General features: G+C 36.8%; 1 protein-coding gene across 15 annotated transcripts in view; it reads left to right on the top strand.

The window, feature by feature from the left end:
- The window catches only part of ZNF438 (zinc finger protein 438), a 79822-nt gene that overhangs the window by 19013 nt on the left and 37011 nt on the right, over positions 1 to 23798 (top strand). For 12 of the 15 annotated variants that reach the window (XM_075144020.1, XM_075144019.1, XM_075144018.1 and 9 more), the window contains one exon: positions 17449 to 17505. The exons of 2 other annotated variants lie outside the window; for them this stretch is intronic. In XM_075144020.1, the coding sequence (XP_075000121.1) occupies positions 17478 to 17505 (28 nt within the window). In that variant the 5' untranslated portion in view covers positions 17449 to 17477. Of the gene's footprint in view, positions 1 to 15979; positions 16128 to 17448; positions 17506 to 23798 lie in introns of all 15 variants that reach the window. One more of the 15 variants, XM_075144008.1, reaches the window with a different exon arrangement.

Raw genomic sequence — 23798 nt, 5'->3', positions numbered from 1 at the left:
AGGGGTCACACCAACTAGCTTTCTGAACAGACAGAAATGTTTCCTCAAGTCCAGGACTGCAATTTTGCTAATCCTTTTCTCAGGATCTTAAAATTCACCATCTCCTACAGCTAAAGCTGCCATTGACTTTCACATTCCTGACCAGTTCTTTATTTAGCTTCCCCCTGTCACTTTGGAAGACTGTGTTAAATAATCACCATATTTCCCTCTGAAAACGTTTAAGCCTTATTATGAAATACTAGCATCGTGTAGTAGGATAGAATGTTGAAAAATTAGGCAATGCAGCTAGTTCCCTGTTCTTGGTAGGAAATAAGGTCTTTATGACCCAAATGTTAGAAGGATTAAATACTCTTCTGCCTGTTGTTGCCTGAAAATGAAAATGTTTGGCATAAAAGCTTGAAAATGTTCTTGAAATGTTAATGGAAACAAATTTCTTAGCTTTTCAAAAATGTGTATGAGGAAGAAAAGAGAATAGAACAGTTTGTGAGACTGTATAGTTGCTACTTGAGACAAAAATCTCTCTTCTGTTACACTGCCCACTCAGAATTTCTTGGTTTGAGCACTGCTTGTAAGGGGAAAAAACAGGTATCCTGGGTAAAACTGCCATCTTTCGTTTAAAAAATGAAATGGGCATGATTTCTGTAGCTGAAAATTAGATAATACCCAGCTGACAAAAGCAACTGTGCATTAAAGACCTGGCACTGAAAATAGTAATTTCAGATTAGATGAGAATCTCTACCACTGTAATAAGTTAGTTGGTGGACTGTTGTCTTGGACCTGGTGATCTGCACAAACTCTTTTGGTTTGTGAATCATACCCATTGAGAAAAAAAAATGTTGTTTATCTGAAATAATTGAAACCAGTGCATGTGTTCATATTTGTTGATGAATTTCAGGTGGCATTGTTTTGTTCTGGAATGGGAAACAAAAAGATTGGGGTACTAGGGTGATAATTTTCCCACTTACACCTAATATTTAACAGTTCCATTTTTTGTTTCTGGATGATTCATATGTTTTTAAAAGTATTTTTTTTCAAAGTTCAAAAAGCATGCATCCAGCTTATACTTATTCACTGGATTTTTACTAAATAAAATAGGCAGTGATTTTTTGAAGGGAGAAAAAACTGTAAAAAGCTTTGCTCTCTGCAATTTATTCATGTTTACAGTAGTGTAACAAGCAAGATCCCAGGTGGCTGTTATTTCTGACCATTTACAGACAGCATGCAAGTTCAGTGATGGAAATAGCTTATTTGCAGCTCTTACTGACTAGTTAAAACATTTTCTGTCCCCCGTAGATAAATACAGGAACAAAAGATGCCTGATAGGCTTAGCTAATGTTAAGTTCTACTGCCCAGTTTACCACATTTAGAGACTACTATTCAGCAAATGAAGAAAATTGGATTAAGTATAGTAATAGACATGCTGGCATTTTTTCTGTGCTAAGAGAAAATGAAGCATCATGACATTTTTAACATTTGAGGTTAAATACCCCCCAGAATTTTTTGAAGTTCTGTCTATATTTTTAAGGCTTTTTAATTGTATGGTTTTGATGAAATAGAGAACTGCAAAAGATATTTTACAATTTGAAAGGGGTTAGGACACAGGAATATACTGCATCTTTGTTATACATGTGTTTCTCCTGTGTAGAAAGAGTTCTATTCTTGCCATCTGGTCTGATGCCCGAAGTAGTTTTATGCTTTCTATGTGATCTGCTAAATGTATATATATTGTCCAAATTTGTTACTTATTGGAGGCTTCTTTTAAAAATCCTATCCAAAACTTTGCATTTCAGAAACTTAAAGCTCATTCTACCATTTGTATAAAATTAATTTGGTTTCCAGTCTGTGGATTTTCATGATCTTTAAATACAGTAGGTGTTACAACTATTGCGGTGGACGGTTTTGCAAATACTTGCAAATTATGTATTTATGTAGACTGAAATATTGAAAAAATGAGTTACCTATTTATCTTTAAAGATAACTGTCATCAATGGAAATACCTATTTTTTTAGATTAATCAAAGGACTGTGGGTTTGAATGGAACTCTTTGTCATTGCCATTGCATGTTTCTTTTTTAAGGTTAATTCAGTTCAAACTTGTAGCATGATTATTGACATTTACATGCTATGGATCATGAGCCCTGCATGCAGTAAGTGAATTCACACAGATCAGAAAATGTCTTTGGCAGTTATCACCATTATTTTTTCTCTCCCTTCCAATGCTCTAAAAAAAAGTAGTTGGGCTGGATGAATGAATGTTTGATGCAGAAGATGCAGGTTGTTGGCATATGCACAGTGCACATGTAAAAAATACAAAGTTTACAACACAAATCTTAAGTTATTTCACTATTAGTAGAAGGCGAATGGACTTTACATTGAGAAAGTGAATGTGATAGAAATAATATGCAGGGTTTTCTACTTTGCTGCAGGGGAAGCATTGATTTTTATTTTTACAGAAATGCATTCACTAATGTTCTTTCTGTGTTAAAACTCCTATCTAAATCTTTACGGGATCTCGTGTTCTTTGTCCAGACTTTTACATTTCTGCTATTTAGTGCTAATTTTTTGAGATAAAGCAAAATGATAACTTAAAAAAAAACAAATCACAACTTTGTAATGCAAATGATATTGGACGCAAATAACTTGTATGTTAAAACATTTTCAATGAGCGTTTACTGGAGAACCCTGTGAAAACTAAAATATCACAACAAAACTTTATAGACTTTTCTGTGGTCTTGTATATTAAACATTCTGTTGCCTCCTTTAACAGTTCTCACATTTCAGAAGACAAGTAGAGTGGTGCTGTGCCAGTGTTTTAACGGACAAAATATATTGGAGGCGTTTTAGAAATGTAATTCAGATCCTAGAAGAATGAATAGTTCCTTAAAACTAATTCTGTATTGAATAAAGGAAAATTAGGAGAATTCAGTCTGTTGCATATATGGGGAGTTTGTGCTGATAAATCAAGTGGCCGCTAATCGATTTCTGAAGCTTCTAAAATACTTGTTCATACATATATATATGACAGTTTTCTAACAAATAAAAGCCACATTATTCTAGTTAATTCTGTACAGGTTTTCTTTCTGATGCATGTAGAAGAAATAGTGCAGATGTGTTAGGAACTGTGACCTAACTTTGCGTGTTAGGACAAGTTCTGCATGCACATACCTCCTACTTTAATCTTTAAAACAAGAGCAAACTTTAAAAGCAAGGAATACTTGAGCATAAGAATCTGACTAACTTGATAATTGCTTGCTCATTTAGATACTCCCAGAGCAATTCTTCTCTTAGGAAAACATTATTTGTTTGGTTAAAACAAGGTAAGAAGGGGAGTGAAGTTAGTAATACAGTTTAAAGGATGGGGAGCTGATGATGGCAAGCACTACATGGCTTGGAGACAGTTGGTTAAGGAGGTAAAGATATTAATAAAAATCTGTGGGCAGTAGAGTACAATAGAGTTCTTTAAATATAGAGGGTGTTCTTGAAGGATACAAAAGCTTAGTAATGATAGAAGTCCAATAACGGGCAAGGATGATAAATTTCTGCTGTGCAGAAAAAGGCATAAATATTCAATAAATATTATGTTCTGTATTCAGAAGGAGGCTGGATTATGCTTTTACATCTCACCTCCTCCATCATTAATGATGGAAAGAACGTATTATCACTGTACCAGCAACCATTAACGCTAAATGTTTTTAAATCTGCTGCACTGACACCTACAGGTACTAAAAAAAAAAAGCTTAGAAGCTATATGAATTATTAATTTTGAGTTTTAACAAATCATGGAACAGTGGAGAAATTCTAGAAGGCTGGAGGGGAACAGGAACTAACGTGCCCAAATTTAGAGAGTATAATATGAGCACCTTGAAAAGGCAGATAGCAGTACGCCATCAGTGAAGATTCAAAGAAGAATTGCATAATTAATTTTGATCAGAATGGGCAAGTCAGTCCCTACCTTGTACTGCTGCATGGGGTTACTCCATGGGAAGGCGCTTGCATTTGCCTTCGCCCGTATTGAATGTGATAGCTCTTTCCTCCAGCCTGTCTAGGTCCTTCTGAATAGAGGCCCTGCCCTCCAGCTCCCAGTTTCATATCAGTTGCACATGTGCTAGGAGTGCACTCTATTGCATTATCCAGGTCATTAATAAAGATGTTAAACAGTGTTGGCCCCAGGATTGATCCCAGAGGCATACCACTGGTAACTGGTTGCCAGTTGAACTTCATACCACTGATCACCACCATCCCTTAGCCTGACAGCCGGTTTTCCATGCACCTTATTATCCACTTTCCAGTACATATCTCACCAGTTTGGCTGTGAGGATACTGTAGGAGACCATGTCAAAGACCTTCATAAAGTCAAGATGAACAACATCCACTGCCCTCACTTTATCCACAGGACTAGTCATCTCATCACAGAAAGTAGTTAGGTTAGTTGGGTATGATTTACCCTTGATAAGTCTGTGCTGGCTGTTCCCAGCCTCCTCCCTGTCCCTCACATGGCTGAAAATGGCTTCAGGGAGGCTTTGCTCCATAACCTTTCTGTGGACTGAGATTAGGCTGACTGATCTGTAGATCCCCAGATCCTCTTTCTTGCCTGTCTTGAAAGATGAGTGTGCTATGTGCCGTTTTCCAGTCTTTGGGAATCTGCCTTGATGCCATGACTTTTAGAAGATGATAGAGTGCATCCTTGCAGTGACACTGACCAGCTCCCTCAGCACTCTTGGATACATCCTTCTGATGCTATGGATTTGTACATGTCCAGTTGTATTCTCTTACTGAACCGCATCTTCATCTGCTGTGGGTAACATTATGTTAGTACCTCAGCCTTTTCCATGCCTTCTGTCACCTAATGCTTCTCCATCAAGCGTTAGGCTCACATTTTCCTTAGCCTTTCTTTTGTTGCCAGCATACTTGCAGAAGTCATGTCACCTTTCCCATCCCTTGCAACTCCAGGTGAGCTTTGCCTTTCCTAACTCTCTCTGCATGCTTGAGCAGTGTCTCAACTATTAAAACCCTACTAAAATTTAGAGGCACTGAATATGATTACCGAAGTTTGAATTTGGCCATCATGTAGGAATTAGTGCCCCTATTCAAAAAAATAGATGTTTGGTTATTTAATTACCCTAAGCGAGCAGAACTTCAGTGTTAGAATTTGAAGACTTGACATGACTCAAGCAGTATAGGTGTCCCACAGCACGGTTTTTATGGGAAATTAATGAAAAGGTACTGTGTGTCAAACCACAGAAGCCTAGTTGCTTTAAAAGCTTGGTCATGCTTAATTGTTTTTCTCTTGAAGTACTAGTTCAGCTTGGTCTTGCTTAGTTTGAGATGTAACTGAATGAATTAAGAATACAAATATCCTTAGGAACAGAAGGCAAAGCTGGAGGCCCAAAGAGAAAGAAGAATGTTCCCAGGGTTAGCATAGTCTGTGCACCACAGCTGGTTGCTGGAGAGTGGCCAGGAATAATTTTGACATGCTTATTTCACATTTTTTCTCCGTGAACATGTTTTGAGGACACTTCATTAAGTATGTCCAATAGTCTTTGAAGCTCTGTGCCGTTAACATTTTTCAAACAACAAACAGGGTGGTAGATACAAAAATGAAAATTATATTGGCAAGGACTATTTGCACAGTGAAAACAACACAAGATAAGTGAGTGAAGGCAGTGAACTAGGACAAGTTAGACTTCGATTTATTCTTTTTTGTATGTTTATCTGTGTGAAGGTTTTTGTAATAAGAAGGTATGTTTCGTCAGTAACATTGTGCTGACACACAGTAATAAATCCTGCAAAAAAGGTCATTTAAGTAAATCATGGAATATGGATATACACTTTGTCTTGCAAATTCTGTCCTGTATACTGCGTGGTGAATGGCTTACCAGTTTGAACAACAGCCACTATTTTATGTTGCTTCTAGATGCTAATCAATCAAGCAATGTCAGCAAATCTAGATAAGCCTGTGGAATATTTTGGCTATCTAAATTTTATGATTGGTATTAAGAAATGTGTTTATTCCAGATTGACTAGAAAATATACTCTGTTATGTTCTGATTGCTTTTAAAATAAATGATGTATCAGTCTCTTTGGCCCAGCAGTTGCTTTGTCAGTTGGGTCAGTCCTCTGGGAGCTCCCAACCAGGGAATTGGGACATTCCATGCAGGGGAATCCATCGAAGCAGTGACAGTCCTTTCCCAGAAAATGAGAGGGATATGACTGTTTGAGCAAAGAATGCGGGCGAACAGCTGAACTTCTCTGCTGGGGTCTGTATGAAATAGTTTGGGCACAGCAGCAGCAGCAGGGAGGGAGGGGGACGCATCCTCTGCATGTGCTCAGCACACGGCGGGGTGATCGCTTCTCTTGCTGCAGTTTTCACAAGGGTTCTACAGCTGTAGTCCACTTCTTCAGCTGTGAAAGTTGAACTGCCCTAAATTTTGCAAGATAATTTTGACTACATTGGTTGTGCGTTGGGAATTTTTTATCTACAAGTATGAAATTTATGCAATATTCTTTAACACTTAAGGTACTTACTGTCACAGAACTTAATAAAATGTGACCTTTTAATTTTTGCACTAAACTTGGAACTCTGAGTTTTTATGAGGATGTTTCAGTGAGATTATGTTCTAATTTGTAAACTTAATATTTGATGATTTTTCCAATGTAAAACAGTTTATTATATGCTTAGGAGGCAGAAAAGGTGGAAGTCATAGGATTTAAGTTGCTTATGCCAGTCATTAGATTTTTATGGGTTTTTGAAGTGTGATTTGTTAAGTACATATTCCTTTCTGGTGAGTAGGATCATGTTTGGGAAACAAAGGATATAATTCATAGTTGGGCAATGTTTTTAATGTTCAGCATCATTAAGAAAATCCAACTATTATATTTACATCACTGGTTTTAAAAGTATATGTGTTCTTAAAGTGTACTGGGCACTCAGCTATTCAGAAAAAAAGGTCCTTAGCCCTGAAACGCAGTTTAGGTTAGCAATGTTAGAGCCAAAGTTTGGGGGTAGAATTAGTGTAGCACAAAACCAGTCAAAACAGTTCTTAGTACACCATCTGATTAGTTATCTGGTACATTTTTCAGTACAGGGCAATCTGCAAGGACCAGCTGTGCCTCACAGCAGTTACACATTCTCTTTTTCTTCTTCTACTGTAGAATTTGGAGGTTATTTTTGAGTTCAGCTGAAGAAAATAGGCCTTTTCCTTCAATGTAAGAAACTAAATATTTCAAGGTATAATTCTGATTAAGAGCTTTTTTGGTTGAGAGAAATTAGGCCTTACAATCTAGTATGCTTTGATTGTCTTAGGCATTGGGCAGTGTTACTTTTTTTTTTTTTTTTTTTTGGCACTAATACCCTTTTTCTCTTCTTTATTTCTCTAAGTTCTCCCTTAGAAATGTGTGTGTTACAGGTGAGCGCTTTTGGGGGGGAGACTTTCTCTTACAAGTCCGTAGTTTATAGGCAATTTGAATTTTAACATCCTGGAAATCCATACTATCTTGGCCTAGTTAGTTCATTTATTGCTTGATCAGGCACAGTCATAGGTTTGCCTTCTCACTTTGTCCTCTACGCCATGTAATAGTAAGCGGCTTTTTTTTTTTTCTCTCCCAGTTCTTGAATGCTTGTTTTGCTTTAGTCTGCAAATAAGACCTATTGAAGTTAGTTTTTAAAATGCAGGGTATTTTTTGTATGGGGGATATTGCTGCACAAACATTGTAAATGTCAGAGTATAGCTTTCTGACTGAAAGCTGTCTAGCTGACTTCTTAAGAAACTCCATAATGGAAATTCTTATAGAAACAACTGTAGATGATGCTCACTTTACTTATTTAGTACCATGGCAAAATTTAGTACTATGCTCAAGTTTGCAGCTGTAAAGTCCAAAATAATTCCATTATTTGACTCAGAATTGCAAAGGCAAGTCACCTTGCAAAGTTTGGAGTGTTTTTTTGCTTTTTGTCAGCTGTCGGTTACCTTTCTTCTAAGAACATTAACAACATGCCCAGACTTTATTAAAATAATAAAAACCCTGTACAAAATCCTTCCTGAATTACACAATAAGTTTTATCTTATTTTCATCCCCTGAGGGATTCAGGTTAGTGTCCGAATAGCCCAAAATACCATAGCCAAAATGGAAGAAGTGATTAGGGATTGATTTTTTCTTATTTAGTCTTTACATAATTTAATGTAAGCCAGCTATGATTCTGTGGAGACTTTAGTGCCACATTTCAAACTTAAGTCAGTCAGATTGTGCAGGTGAATGTGTCATAGTCTTGTCTTAATCCTTAAATTATTAATGGAATTTTTACGGCTGTGTTATCTGAGACATTCAAATATGTTTTGACCATGTGTGAGTAAGTTCTGAGGTATCAAATATCTCTAAAATATGTCAGGACTACCAAATTAAGAAAACGGAACACTTGCTCTCCTTTCAGCATTGCAGTCCTGGCTGGTTGTTTCCGTAGTCTAAATTGATAATTAACAGAATCCTAAAACTTCATTTTCACTAGAAAATTGTTGTTACACTACCAGTAATAGCTTATTCCTCAAATGTCAAAGTTGAGGAAGATGGAAAAAAGCAAGTAATATACAAGTAATGTTTTTTTTGGTCTTTCTTTTAGTCATCTTTAATTATTTTGGTTGGTACCTTTGTCGTACATTAACCTCATTCTACTCTTTGAAATAACCTGTTTATCTGTAGTGTAAGAGCAAGTAAATAAAAAGTATATATGGCAATTTATTGTAAAATATCTTTGTTCTCTGCCATTCAGTCAAATTCTTTAATCCTTCAGCATAGCATGAAATATGGGAAGATTTTTTCGAGTACCTTTTTAGCTAATTCTGAAGTGTGGTAAGAGCATTGTAGCAGGAATTGCTGGAACAATCTGTTCTGTGTACATAGTCCCAATATTCTTGTGATTTTCAGGCTATCCTTTGTTGTCAAGTGGTAAATATAATTTGATTTCTGAAAGGCGTTTGTTGAGGTTGGAGGTTTTCAAGACCCATCTGGACAAAGCCCTAAGCCCACTGTTGACCCTGCTTTAAGCAGGGAAGTTGGATGGGATGACCTAGCACGGTCCCTGCCAACCTGAATAATTATGTGAGTACCTGTGTACACAATTGCAGAAGTTTGTCTAAAGCTATGTAAGTTTTATTATAACCGCGATGAAATTGCTGTTTAGGATTTGTGATATTGTTATCTGAAAAGAAAGCTAATGTATTGCAGCAGGTATATAGTGAAAGATAAATTATGTATTCTGTCCTTATTAGACCAAAACAGTCGTTAATTATGAACAACAGCAAAGTCAAAAAAGTCTCAGAATTTAATCGGGCATTGCAAACTGAAAACCATAATTATGTACTTCTATTCCACTATGTATGACATTACATATTGACCTGGACAAGCTCGAGAAGTGGGCCTGTGTGAACCTCATGAGGTTCAACAAGGCCAAGTGCAAGGGCCTGCACCTGGGTTGGGGCAACCCCCAGTATCAACACAGGCTGGGGGATGAAGGAATTGAGAGCAGCCCTGCCGAGAATGACTTGGGGGTACTGGTGGATGAAAAGCTGGACATGAGCCAGCAATGTGAACTCACAGCCCAGAAAGCCAACCGTATCCTGGGCAGCACAAAAGAAGCGTGGCCAGCAGGTCGAGGGAGGTGATTCTGCCCCTCTACTCTGCTCTGATGAGACCCCACCTGCAGTACTGCGTCCAGCTCTGGAGCCCTCAGCACAAGAAAGACATGGACCTGTTGGAGCAGGTCCAGAGGAGGGCCACAAAAATGGTCAGAGGGATGGAACACCTCTCCTATGAAGAAAGGCTGAGAGAGTTGGGGTTATTCAGCCTGGAGAAGAGAAGGCTCCGGGGAGACCTTATTGCAGCCTTTCAGTACTTAAAGGGGGCCCATAAGAAAGGTGGAGACAGACTTTTTAACAGGACCTGTTGCGACAGGACAAGGGGGAATAGTTTTAAACTAAAAGAGAGTAAATTTAGACTAGAAATAAGGAAGAGATCTTTTACAATGAGAGTGGTGAAACACTGGAACAGGTTTCCCAGAGAAGTGGTAGATGGGAACATTCCTGGGGACATTCCAGGTGAGGTTGGGCGGCACTCTGAGTAACCTGATCTAGTTGAAAATGTCCCTGCCCATGGCAGGGGGGTTGGACTAGATGACTTTTAAAGGTTCTTTCCAACCCAAACTATTCTATGATCTTGCTAACAGAATTGTAAGATATATTGATTCAGTCTTATGAAACTGGATTATTGAGAATCCTGGCAAAACTTCTTAGCAGTTTGGACCTAAACAATAAATTAGGACTTAGTTTAGGACTAGGATAATAGAGCGGGAGGAACAGGAGTAGAAGGAATTGCACAGTTTGAATTTTAAAGTAAATTCTAGAGTAGTCGTTGCCAAGTAAGAGTGCTAGGTGTTTCTGTTTCTTGAATTTTTAAAAAATACTACATTAATTTGAATTTAAATTGTAAGAACTATTGACAGCATAGATTTCATGTAGTGAAAATGAAATTAGTAGTTTGTGTTTTCCAGAACTATTGTTTCCAGCTGCCCTCAGAATCAAGAACAAAATCTAGCAATTTGTACTGATTCATCATTTCACAGTTACTTTCACAACAGTAAGATCCAAGACTATTTTAAAATCAGAAGCCTTGATCTTTTAATACAGAATAATGGCAAAGGTGTCTAACACAGATGTGGAACTTATACAGGACTCTAGTTCGCAGCATTCAAAGCATTACTGCTGAGAAGGTATTTACTAAGGAAAACATAAAATGATAATCTGTCAATTTTAATAGAAAAAAAGATGTTATTTTTTGGCATTCCATGAATTGTCTAATATTAGGCATAATAGCAACTGTGCTGTTCCTTGCTCTTTTTTTTTAGTTTTTCAGAATGGAGTTGTTTTCTCGAATGGAAAATAGTTGGGGTTATTTATAGTCATAAAACTGTTCAACTACAATTTATTTAATACACATACATTTCATAAAATGCAGAATCGATATTGCTCCTTCTTTAGCCTTCTGTTCTCCCAGACATCCTTTTGGGAATCTTAGCTTTTATAAATTTTTTCTCAGGTCCTTGAATTTGCTTTCTTGGGGGTATTTATATCTGTAAAATAAGAATTACTGAGACTGTATGCTGGACTGTGTGCAATGGTAGAAAATGTGTGGAACATCCTCATTTCTTGCAGTGTATGTGCTAGTCTTTATTCATATAATTGGAAAACCTTAGACGTTGGTTTCAAAAGGAAAAGCAATCACTTTTAATTTGGTTTTTATTTTAAGCCAAACGTTGAAGTTGCCCTATGTTGTTTCATAAATAAGCTTTTATTATCAGCAACATGTTAGTGAAAGTAGCATAGAACCTGTCGTGTAGGCACAGTTCCACTCTGACAGATGGGCATAGTGTAGGCATGCCAGCCGACCATTCTCTACAGCACCTAACAGAGTGTGAAGAGAAGAATTTTTGTCCAGGATTGCCACTGTGACATTCAATGCATGTAAGGCTTGAAGTTCAGGAAATGCAGTCGGACCGGTCCATCTCATAGGATGACCAAAAATTTAAAAATAGCCTGGGTTTTAGGTTCTGCTGCGTTTGTACTGGGAAAAGTGACCAGTTGCAATGAGGCTTCTGTTTCTTTTTGGCTGTCTGCTGAAGTCACCTCATGAGCTCAGCCAAAAGAATTCTGCCATGGACACACGTTTCTCCCTGATTAATTACCTAAGTATGGAAGCATAAGCAGTGTGTAATTTCTCTTGTAAGAAAGCTGTTGTTTGTGACTACGTGCATATCTCTTCGGATATAGAATAGGAGGATGAGGATCTACTGATGTAGGATGAAATCCTAGTGTGAAAATATGATTTAAAATACAAAAATTTGAATAAGAGTAAATCAGACTTTGGCAACTGAAGATTTGGATAGTGAAATGCAGAAGTTTTTTGCAGGTTTTCAAAAATGCAAATCAGCTACTGCTTGGTTATTGGGGTTTGGGGTTTGTGGAGGGTTTTTTATTTTTTAAACAAATCGGCTTAATGCCTTGTGCTTGATTTTATAAAGTAGCCAAGCACTGCAGGCTTTTGGCAAATATACTTGCTTGAACAAATGCTTTTGTGTGTTACACTAGTGAATCTTTATGTCTGTCATTTTTACCTTCCTTAGTATTTTTGCATAGCTTCAATGTTTTAATCTTTTATTTCAAGTCTAACTTGGCCTTTAAATACCAATGGATTTTGCTAACTTTCCTGGAAGTTATGCTGATCCAATTCATTCATGCTTCTTGGGGAACTTGGTTTCTGTTGAAAAGTTTCTAAATTTTGGAAAATAATGGTTGCATGGCACTGTTATTTACAAGATGGCACAGTATGTGAAAGAACAGGTGTGAAAAATGAAGTGAATAAAATTGCTTTTGAAATATACATGGACGTTTCATGGGCTTCTGTTGGGAGAACGTCTTTTCTAAACCGTACTAAGTATTTAATTTTTCTTTTTAGCTGAATGTTTTCCTTCTGAAATGAAATTACATAATAATATTTAACTTACACTTCTTTACATGGTTAGTTTTCAATAAAAATTCATAATTAAGCTTAATATGAAATAATAAGATTTGATTTAATGCTTTCTTCCAGTACCTAAACTAATGTTCACTGCATTAGAAGGTGCAGTCGTCATTGAGAAGCTTTGTTCTTTTAACAAAAAGTACCAAAAATAAATTCAGTTAGGGTCATAGTGGTTTAGTTTAATACTATTATGATAATAAGTACTATAATTACTTTCAGATAGTTCTTCCTTCCCAGAGGATGAGATTTTTAGTTTTGATGCCTGCTTAAAGCATGAGAATGACAGTAAAATTAATGTCATAACCTTTACAGCCTATTTGTCATTTTCTGTGTAGTATCCTAAAGGATTTTGTGTAACATCGAAAATAAATTTCTTAGTATGGACAAGCATCAAATTAGGTTAATTGGGTTCACCTGATATGCAGATTTAGTCTGTCTATCATGACACCAGTTTCATATAAAAGACCTGTGGGTATCTTTCTGTGAAAATTGCTTTTAAATTATTACATGTATATGCTCTGCTTCCTTTGGTTGTTAAAGACCAATTTACAGCTTTAGTAGTTTTTTTACAGTTTATTTGATATTTTTGCTTCTTCTGGTTGAAAATTCATTTATCCTTTCATTCTGTGGTAACATAAGGAGTAGTGTAGGCATAATAGAGCTTACTTTGTGGTATTAAGATAAATTTTACTTTTTAATTCTGTCCAACTTCAACTCCACTTCACTTGAAATTCTTGTAATAGATTTCTTTTCATCTCTGAGCAGTCAGCAGCAGATTTCAAGAGAACTATTTTGAGTTCTGTAGTACTGCGACTTGAAGGGTTTTATTTATTGTCCTATGGTAGAGTTACGAACTGAGCAAAACAAATTTTAAGATTATATAGAATTTTAAAAGTTTTATCATTGGGATAGGCTCTCAGGTGGAGAAGAATTGAGGATAATGCCAGATAGAAATCATAGAATCATGGAATAGTTTGCATTGGAAGGGACCTCTAAAGGTCATCTAGTCCAGCCCCCCCTGCCATGGGGAGGGACATTTTCAACTAGATCAGGTTGCTCAGAGCCCCGTCCAACCTGACCTTGAATGTTCCCAGGGATGGGGCATCTACCACCTCTCTGGGCAACCTGTTCCAGTGTTTCACCACTCTCACTGTAAACAATTTCTTCCTTATATCTAGTTTAGATCTACCCTCCTTTAGTTTAAAACCATTCCCCCTTGTCCTGTCGCAACAGGCCCTGTTAAAACGTTTGTCTCCATCTTTCTTATGGGCCCCCTTTAAGTACTGAAAGGCTACAATAAGGTCTCCCCGAAGCCTTTTCTTCTCCAGGCTGAACAACCCCAACTCTCTCAGCCTTTCTTCATAGGAGAGGCGTTCCATCCCTCTGATCATTTTTGTGGCCCTCCTCTGGACCTGCTCCAACAGGTCCATGTCTTTCTCGTGCTGAGGGCTCCAGAGCTGGACGCAGTACTGCAGGTGGGGTCTCGCCAGAGCAGAGTAGAGGGGCAGAATCACCTCCCTCGACCTGCTGGCCACGCTTCTTTTGTGCTGCCCAGGATACGGTTGGCCTTCTGGGTTGTGAGTGCACATTGCTGGCTCATGTCCAGCTTTTCATCCACCAGTACCCCCAAGTCATTCTCGGCAGGGTTGCTCTCAACCCCTTCATCCCCCAGCCTGTGTTGATACTGGGGGTTGCCCCAACCCAGGTGCAGGCCCTTGCACTTGGCCTTGTTGAACCTCATGAGGTTCACACAGGCCCACTTCTCGAGCTTGAAATAATCAATATCATCTTCTGTATTTGGAAAGAACCAGTATTGGATTCAAATATAACCAAGGAAGACTGTAAGAATGTTTGCCTCTTCAGCGTTTAATAAAAACAATGGGACTGAATTATTAGTGATGTCCAATGCTTGTTCTGGATGTAAGAGTATAAAACAGGTACAAAATTTCGTTAATAATTTTATTTCTAAGGTTGTCTCTTTTTCGTACATCAGCATGGTTTTTGTGGGAAGTAGTCATGCCAAGCTAGATTTATAGTCAAATGAAAAAAAAAAAAAAAATTCCACTGAGGGCAGGTATAGGTAGGTTTATGGATGTTATATCCTTCAACTTCTGTACTGTGCATTGATTCAAAATTTCAGAACTTTTTGATAAGACTGCAGTTTATGTTTAGGACACGCGTCAAATGTATGTAGATATTAAGCATCTGTTAAACATGTTTCAACCTGGCTGAAAGATGTCAGAAACCGTCAATGAGAAAGGAACATGAATCATTATACTTGTAGTAAAGTTTTGGTGGGACTGGTTCCAAGACTAACACTAGGCAGTGATCAAGAAGACAGTATCACTGTTGATAAATTTGAAAATAGTGTGAAATGTAGACAGGACAGTCACACAAAGCTATGTGGGTTGCTTTGTAAACTGTGTTTGTATTCAAAGAAAACATGCTTTAATACAGTCGTACATATAACAATGGATAGAAAAATTTGAAGGGATGATAAGAAGAACCTGACTTCAAATCTTGAGCTGTTCAGTTTTTCCAAAAAGGAAGCTTACTTGATTAAATATCTGCAAAAATAAAGGGCAGTGAAAAATTCTTGGTATAACAACAATAAAAAAATTAGTCATGAATGGCTAGAAGATGAAAAGTAAATTTGAGAAATTATACTTTTTTTTTTTGTTGACAGTAGCTGATCAATCTACTAGTCTGTCAAATAAGCACTGAATTTTCTAGGTCAAGACCATTATCTTACTGCAGTTAGAGTTGAATTCAAATCAGAGTTGCCTGTACAAAATGTTTGGATTTGTATGGTCCAATTTTTTGTCTTAGTGTTAGAGTTTGTGAATGCTTGGAAGAAGATATGGAGCTTGTATTTCCACATGGTATTCTAAGAATTATTGATCTGTATCCTGAAGTCTGGTTTGCTTGCTATAATTCTAAGAGGAATTAGTAACCGTAAGTGGGGCACCCTCTTAAATGATTTAATGCTCCCTACAACTGGGAGGGACTATGAAAACCTATAAAAATGTGACTTCAGAATAGTAATTTTGAGAACCTTCATTTGAACATCATTTCTTACATTGTTTCTTACAAGAATATGTGTTGCTGTAACTACTTCAGTATGTTTTCAAGTGTTGGAAATCCTTGGATTTCTTTCACTTGGAAGAAAAACTTCTGACTTTGGTTCTGTAAAAAGATCTTGTTGAGCAATACAGCCTTAAAGAAGGATGTCGTGCACTGTGGGTGACAAGTTGAAAATCCACATTGGTCTCTAGAAGTGTCTCGCCATTCCAAAATTACATCAATGTAGTCTGTTCCATTCTTGTAGGTTAAGAGGGAGTTGTCTATATGTTACCACGACATGAAAGTACATTTAGATGACCTGACAGATGTTTGTATACTGGGTCTGACAGATCAGAGGTTGACTGCTTAAGTACCACGGACAGAGGCTCTTTGAGGCAGCCTGGGATCTGCTGATACGCATCGGCAAACCTATGCCAGGAGGTGCTGGTTGACATACAAGAACTTCTTATTACATATGGCTCAGCACAGAAGATACAGGTACCAAAGAGCCTCACCTGTTTGCTGTGTGAGAGGTCTCCTCACAGCAGCCACACTCAATTTTCTCTTATGCTTTGGTATTGAACTTCCTGGAAATGGAATTGGTTTTGCCTCTTTTATACTTTACTGCTGCCCACAGAACCATCTCCTTCCTGGAACCTCTCCATTACTTTTTGAGAGTCAATTGCATGACAGTAAAGAAAGAAACATTCAAGACTTATTTTTGTGTTTGGTAATTGTGTCAGAATTTGTCCTAACTATTTTTGTATTTATCCAAAAACAATCTTTTGGTACTTCATGTGCTCAGAAGGGGGCTCTTCAGTGCATGTCTGGAATGTTCTTTATTTAAGATTCTACCAGCTGTTAAATTGGCCAGGAAAGTAAGCAAACTCCGCATCCGCACAGCTGGCTCTGCTCCTGGGAAATGTTATAGATATTCACTGGTATGAAAGCCTAGATCCAAGTAAACCCCCAAGTAGTTGGAGTTCCATCTGGTCAATGGACTTGTCTGTTACCTTCCCAAAGCCTCCAACTGCATCAGGAGAACGAGAGTTTTATATCCTGTGTGACTTTTAACATATTAGTGGTGTTCAGCTGAACCAAGCTATTACACAACCATTCCAAAAGCTAGACCATTTTATGATAAAGAAAATCTAAGTGATAATAACACAATTTTATATTGTCATTATATTACACTATGTCTTTCTTACTTGACTGTTGAATCACACTTGACCAAATCTTAAGCAACACACTGCACTGGAAAGAAATAGCCAACTCTTAAGTTACTGGGTGGCCACTTGATGTAATGCTATTTTATGTCAAACATTATGCATCAAATTTTGCGATAAGTACCAACATCAAATTCAGGAGAGGTGGCAGCGTAATGTTTGCTTCACAAATGCAAGCTATTATCTTCATTGTAGCATCCATGGAAGATTCTGCTTGTCAGTCAGTTATATGGGATCCATGCAGTCAGATGTTTGACGGAAAATGATTGCTTAACCCCACATTGTCTGTGATTCTTCAGAATGCATTGTCACATTGGAATTCATGACGGCCTCTTTTCTGGCTTTAACGGGGGTTTTCAATTACAAGAAGCCTAAGTTAGTTGTACCCAGTGTTGAAATATGGAGAGTGCATATAAGGGTATGTGTGATCCGGCGAAACACTTGGTTTAAAACTCTGGTGATGTTTTGTATGAGGTATGGGCATACTAGGATTCTGAAAGAGAATTTCGGAAAACTATTGCCATTGTCCTATTTTTTTTATAGTTTATGAAAAATTATCAGAACTTCTAAGTATCTGTATTTCTTCTTTCCAGGAATGTTGTCATAACTATTAAAGGGCATAATGCAGAATCCTTTAACTTTTTCTGCAGGTATAGTATACTTTCTATACTTTTTTTGAGAAATTAGATGCTTGTGATTCAAAATGTGGAAGAAATATCATCATCATTAATAAATCACTATATAAATCTTGTCTACTATTCTACCCTAATATGGTTAAAAAAAAAAAGAAGCTGTTATACTGCAGCGTTTATCACTTTAAGCAATTGCAATAGCTAAGATTGTTTTCTTCTTTAGGACATTGCTAATTACTGTTACCATCTATAGTTGAAACTTGAAATATGTAAATCTGCTTCTTGTTTGAATCAGCAGAATTAAGTGTTCAGGATTTATTACAATTTTATCCTCATATATTTGAAAATCATTGTCATATTTGACCCCCATATAATTGGGGGTCAAATCTATTTGCAAGTTATTCTGCAAGACTAGTACAAACAAGAAAATAAATATTTTCTAAATATGAACTTAGATTTTTAGATTTTAAGTGCCTTTTCTCCAGCATTCCTATCCTTACTAACATTTTTTGTGTTTAACTATATTTTTTCTATGTTTTGTCTTCTCAGAAGTCATCTTTTGTTGATTTAGTTTTCAGTAGGGTTAACGTCTTGAATTTTGCCCTCCGTTGTTAGTAGGGGTATTTGTACTGCAACTGTGTATTCCCAAGCCTCTAAATGTGCAGCCGTAACTTTAATGTCCTTTACCTTTTGATCTGTGTCACAATGCTAATGTTTAAATACGATTTTTAACTTGAATGTCACTTGTAATGATACTTCTTAAATGTGAGTGAATGTTTGATGGATATGACATAAGCTCTAATGGTCCTTTCAGAACCATTGCAGGTTGTCAGTTAAGTTTCCATTGTTAGTACTTATGTTAATTAAGAAAAGCACTCTATATTACTTAACTTGAAGCCTTGAGCTTTTACTGTCATGTAAGTTTATACTTTACCTGTTTTGTGAAGACTGAGTATTTTTATGATACTGTAATAATTCTGAGGAAGCTATTCCAGGAGGATGTTATGCAAATTGATCTTAGTTGATGAGTTCTGTGTCTAATGGGACTATTCTTTCAAGGGAGACAGTACTTACTGTTGTGTAAAGCTATCCATCCTGCAGTGTGCTCTACATCCATATGCTTATGACTGAAATACTTAATTCTAATACTTAAAAGCCTTATTAAGTAACAGGAATTTGACCACTGTTGTAGTCAAACTGAATGTGTTGTCTTTATGTTAAAGCCATTTCTGAATAACAGGAGGAAAACAGATTGTGAAGCTGTTTGCAAATTTGAAACCGAAGAATCACTTGCTTTGAGATTTTTTGGAAGACTTTTTTTTTTCCCCCTAAACAAAAATCCATTCCAGTCAGTATCCTGTTATCAACTTGCACGCAGAGTGAATTGTAAGAGCCATGTTGTAAACTTTGGAAGTGAAGGTTCATGTTAGAAATCGTAACCAGATCCTGACCAAGAGCTATATCAGTGTGAAAACATGATATTCTACAAATATACTAGTCTCAGTATATTCTTTTATATTATTTTACTATCACTGCTTTTTGTCCTCATATCAAGTATCACTTTTCTTTCTTAAATGTGTTATGGCACTTCGAAAATGTTGAGGCTATTGGCCATTTATAATGATTTATGTACAACTATAACATTGGTACATTTCTTACAAATAAAAGGTTTGAAAATAAATGGTATTGGAAGTAGAACCTATCCATCAGTTACATTCAGTATAGCATTTTTGTCAGTCTTTCTATACTTTGAAAGTGCCTGTTATTTTCAGTTGAGTATGGAAGTAATGGTCAGTGCAAGTTCTTTGAGTGACAACATAAACCCTTCAATGCTACCATTTGTCATGTAATAGCAGAAGTTCTGTAATTTGATACGTACTCCTTCAGGGCATCTGTATTTTTCTCAATTTAAAATATTTTATAAGAAAGGTGATTATCATTTATGTAACAAGCAATTGTAACTCCATGTTCAAACACATGCACTTTTCTGAATAATGATAAATATTTAACTTCTAAGATTTTAATTTTTTCCTAGGAAGTATGAAATTATCATTGAAGCATCATATTCTGTCATTCACACTCATGTTAATACTTGCTGTTGAGCAAGCGCTGGGTTTTTTTATAGTGCTCCATAATGACCTAAAATACCAGTGTGCCTTAGAGAACTGAAATACCTTTGGATGAGTGGCACTGTCAGATTTATAAAATGTTTTTGTTAAATGACTCTAACATGAAAAAGTTGTGTATCTTATATAATTATTGTGCAAAATATAAGGCTGTCCTGGTTTATCTAGGAATTTGTTTAAAACTTCTTTGTCTTTTTTAAATATACATTGGAAAAGTATATCACAGGCTGAAATCATAGTTTTACTCCTTGGGTATGTTTATTTTAATTTTTTAAAAAACCATATAGTTTTTTAAAAAGTCATTGTATAGTTTAGTACATTTTGTATCCATGTTAGTATGGTCATTTGGTGCTGGGAGATCTCAAACTTCAATTAGCCGTGTAAATGTGTTTCTTAGCATCAACTCTCACTTTGCTGGAACCCCTGCTGCCTTTATATCATTAACATAAATGCAGGTGCAAATAGCATTTATGTACTTTGATAGAAAGCAGTTGGAGACATTTCACTGTGGGACACGACACTTTCAGATTGTGTACATCTGTTCAAATAATGTATCCAAGCCAGGGACATGAATGGAAGGATAAAAACATCTGCCCCTGAGACGATTTGCCATACAGCAGATGCTTACATCTTTATTTATGCAGATGGTTTGTGTGATGAGCTGAGCAATGATGAAAGCAAGAAAGTTTGACAAAGATTTCAGGGTATTGCTTAGGATGGGAAAATATGTTGGTAACAGTGCTTCGTTTTCAGATGTCTACCAAAAGAAGAACATCTGTTGTAAATGCCAATGTTTTTAGTAACATGGACCTGTTACTTGGGACATTAACTAGATTAACACACAATCAGTAGTGGATTTTTTTTTTTTTTTTAGATTTCTTGCACAAAAATTGTACTGCAGTTATAGAAGATACCGAATAGTTTAATAGAAGTAATTACTTTTAACAGGAAGGCTCAGTTGCTTTGCTTCAAGATGTTCTCAAGTTCATACCAAACATTGAGTCGACTAAAAAGTTTGAAAAGGTAGAATGTTTTAAAACAATAACATAACTCATTGTGAAGTTGTTCAGAGGTTGAGTGCGGTGCTGTAAAAGATTTCATGGCTTTGGGGATTTTTCAATAGAAGCCGTATTTAGCGTTACAAAATTACTAGACGAGTGTTTTAGCCTTTCTGTTGTTTGAAAATTACTGTGGGGTAGTCGACGTGAGTCGCAGATCTAAACTGAGCTGGCACTTAAAAGAAGGAACAGCAAGTGCCCCGGTGTGGCCTTCCTGGCCGCCGCGAGGCTCGCCCAGCTCAGGCGGTGGCCGGAGGCAGCGGTGACGGGCGCCCGACTCCCCCTGCTGGACTCTGCACCGAGGGGCTCCTTTGTCTGCCGGCGCACGCCAGATACACATGAATTTAATTAGAAACGTACTGGTATTTCGGCACACGGCAAGTTAAGGATATCATCTTTGGCCTACATTCCTGTTGACTGCATTCCTGTTTTCATTCCCTCGTATGCTGGCACCCATTACAAGTGTTTGCTGATCTATTATCACTTACCAGCAGTGTCTTCAATCAGTTCCTTTACAGCACATCCAGTACCTTCTTGTAAGAACGGGTGTTGCCTTTAAACAATACGGTGGCCAATATGGGCAAGCTTAGCAATGTCAATAAGCATTGCAAATAATTGTAATTATGCACAGGGGGGAAAAAGCATTCAGATACCGTAAATTATATTATTTTCTGCTACTCCTACTGCCAGAAAGGCCTAGCTATGTTCAGGTTCAGCAGCAAGTGATAATTTTATATATTCTGAAAACTAATGTCTTCCTAGCCAGGGCCATAGTCTTTCTGAAGATGTTTTAGTTTTCCTGTGGTTTACAAGGCTGTGTCTGTCTTTGAAAAAATATACATCTCTATTTGAAGTACTGTGGAGATCCTCTAATCTTTATTTTTGTTTTAATCCTTAGTGGAATTGACTACAGGTGGCAATGTTTTGCATATCTCAGCCAGAGCTGTAGAGTCTTTTTCTGAAGAAATTTGGGTCATGAAGAAAGAAAAGGGGTGGACGGACAGAGCAAATAAAAATCCTGGATAGAGATTCCCCATTCAAAAGTTAGATCACTTAGGTCATTTTCAAAAGAAATGAGCTACTTACAAAATCCCTCAGAAAATACTCTCCAACTGTCATCTAAGTTTAACAATGTGTTCTGGCCCTTTCTTTGGGGAATGATAAACCCTGTGTATAGTTCATACAGGAAGACATAAAATAGGCCAGGCCAAGTCTGGCAGTCTTCTGATCCTCCGTTCATCTTTAATGAGGGAGCACTTTCTGAGGTTTGTAGTACAGAAGTCACCATACATGTACTTTTAATGCCTCAACTAAAAGATATTTGCTCTGTTGAGCCAAAGTGGTGAATTAATTGTTTATTATCTCTTGCATATGGGCTCTGTTCAGAAAGAGGTGCTCTGATCGTCACAAAAAAAAGTGATACTCTGTAAAAGGAATAACAATTTTGCTGTTCTGTTGTGCACTCTATTTGCACAGCAGTGTTTGCAAAAAATAAATTTTGGGAGTAAGAGGCATAATTCCCTTACTGCAATCAGACGTACGTGTTTTCTGTCCCATAGAGGGAGGGGAGGAGTGTTGAACTCTGAGTAAGACAAAGATAGATTCTATTCTCAGCTTGTTTGAAAGGGGAGCAAGAGTCTAGTCAGAAAATATTTCATTATTTATTCATAAAATGGTTCTACTTGACCTTTTTGTGCTGCATAGTTTCTGAAGAATTTTGCCTTCATTTTTGTAGCAGACCTGGTCATCATTGTTTCCTGCACTTAAGGAAAAAATAACTCTATTAATTACCACTTACATTAGAAATATCAAGATTTTGTCCAGGTTGATGTGATCTTGATAGTCCTTTTAAAAAGGTCTTTACATTGATATCGACTTTACAGTGAATGAATTACTGTTTAGGTCCATATCTTTCTTGAAGCTCACTAAAAGAAATTTCAACTGGCAGTTCTCCCAGAAAATAATTTTTAAAAATCCAATTACAGTCTTTTCTTTTGAATCTTCTGTTTGTCCCCACCTTCTAAAGTATCATATTCACAATGCCATTGAAGGTTTATGAGTTACGAGTTTATGACCAGTGCTTGCATCACCTCCTTTCAGCTATTTTCTGAACAATTAGTTCCCCCAAGTGGCTGCGTCACTGAAGCCTTGCTTTGCAAATCTCCAGGGATGGTATCCTCTGTGGAACAGAATGACAGGGCAAAACCGACAAAGATAAACCACTGGATTTGCAGTGCTACCAAAATAATTTCCTTTCTACTCAACTGAGTCCTGGCAGAGCATCATGGTTTCTAGACAATGCCCACTTGAAGTTTGACATGCTTGGTTGCTGAAACTAGTAGAGGCATATAGAAGCTGAAACACACTGTCTTTGATGATGTATGTTAACAGTCTCTCTCAGACAGAAGTTTCATGCTTAAACAGAAAAGAACCAGTGTTTTAATCTTTAATAGTGATTTGTGTGGTTGCAGAGGCCAGGCACCATCTCGAGCCCATAGATTTATCTGCATAAACCTTATTCCCAAGTTCTCTTATTACCATAGAGAGAAAAATCTTCAGCTGTAAAGGTGGAAAAAGTTATTAATAATTACAGATGCTTTATGTCTAGCTCTCTTTATGTCAGTTTTCATTTCTTGATATGAAAATATTTTGATCTGCTTAAAGCCTATTAATTATGTTAATAGGAAATGAGTAGCTTATAACTTGAAAGGCTGTGCCTTCAAAAAAATGGAAAGCTTTTAAAGTTCACAAACACTGCATGAGAGGTGTTAAGAAAACATGTGGATCTGCTAATAAATGTATTTTAAATTCATTGCAAAAGAGTGTTTAAAAATCTCTTATGTATATATGTTCTGACTTTTAGGAAAGGCTTCCAAGACTTTCTTCCTTTATACAGTAAATGGCTTTTTTTATAGGAGGTTGTGTAAGCCTTGCATTGCCCACATTTTATATAAGATATTGCTTTTGAATATTGATTTACCCTAATGTGGCTAAAACATTTGATATTACAACTCAAAAAGGTTACCTCAAAGTTGTTGGCCACTTGTTTTTCCCTACAGAAATAGGATTTCATACATATTTGAAAAGTTACTTGTGTTGAGACAATACAGAGATACATGAAACCTAA

The sequence above is a fragment of the Calonectris borealis genome, chromosome 2 (genome assembly GCF_964195595.1).
Source record: "Calonectris borealis chromosome 2, bCalBor7.hap1.2, whole genome shotgun sequence".
NCBI classification, from domain to species: Eukaryota; Metazoa; Chordata; class Aves; order Procellariiformes; family Procellariidae; genus Calonectris; species Calonectris borealis.
This window is presented reverse-complemented; position numbering and strand designations above follow the sequence as displayed.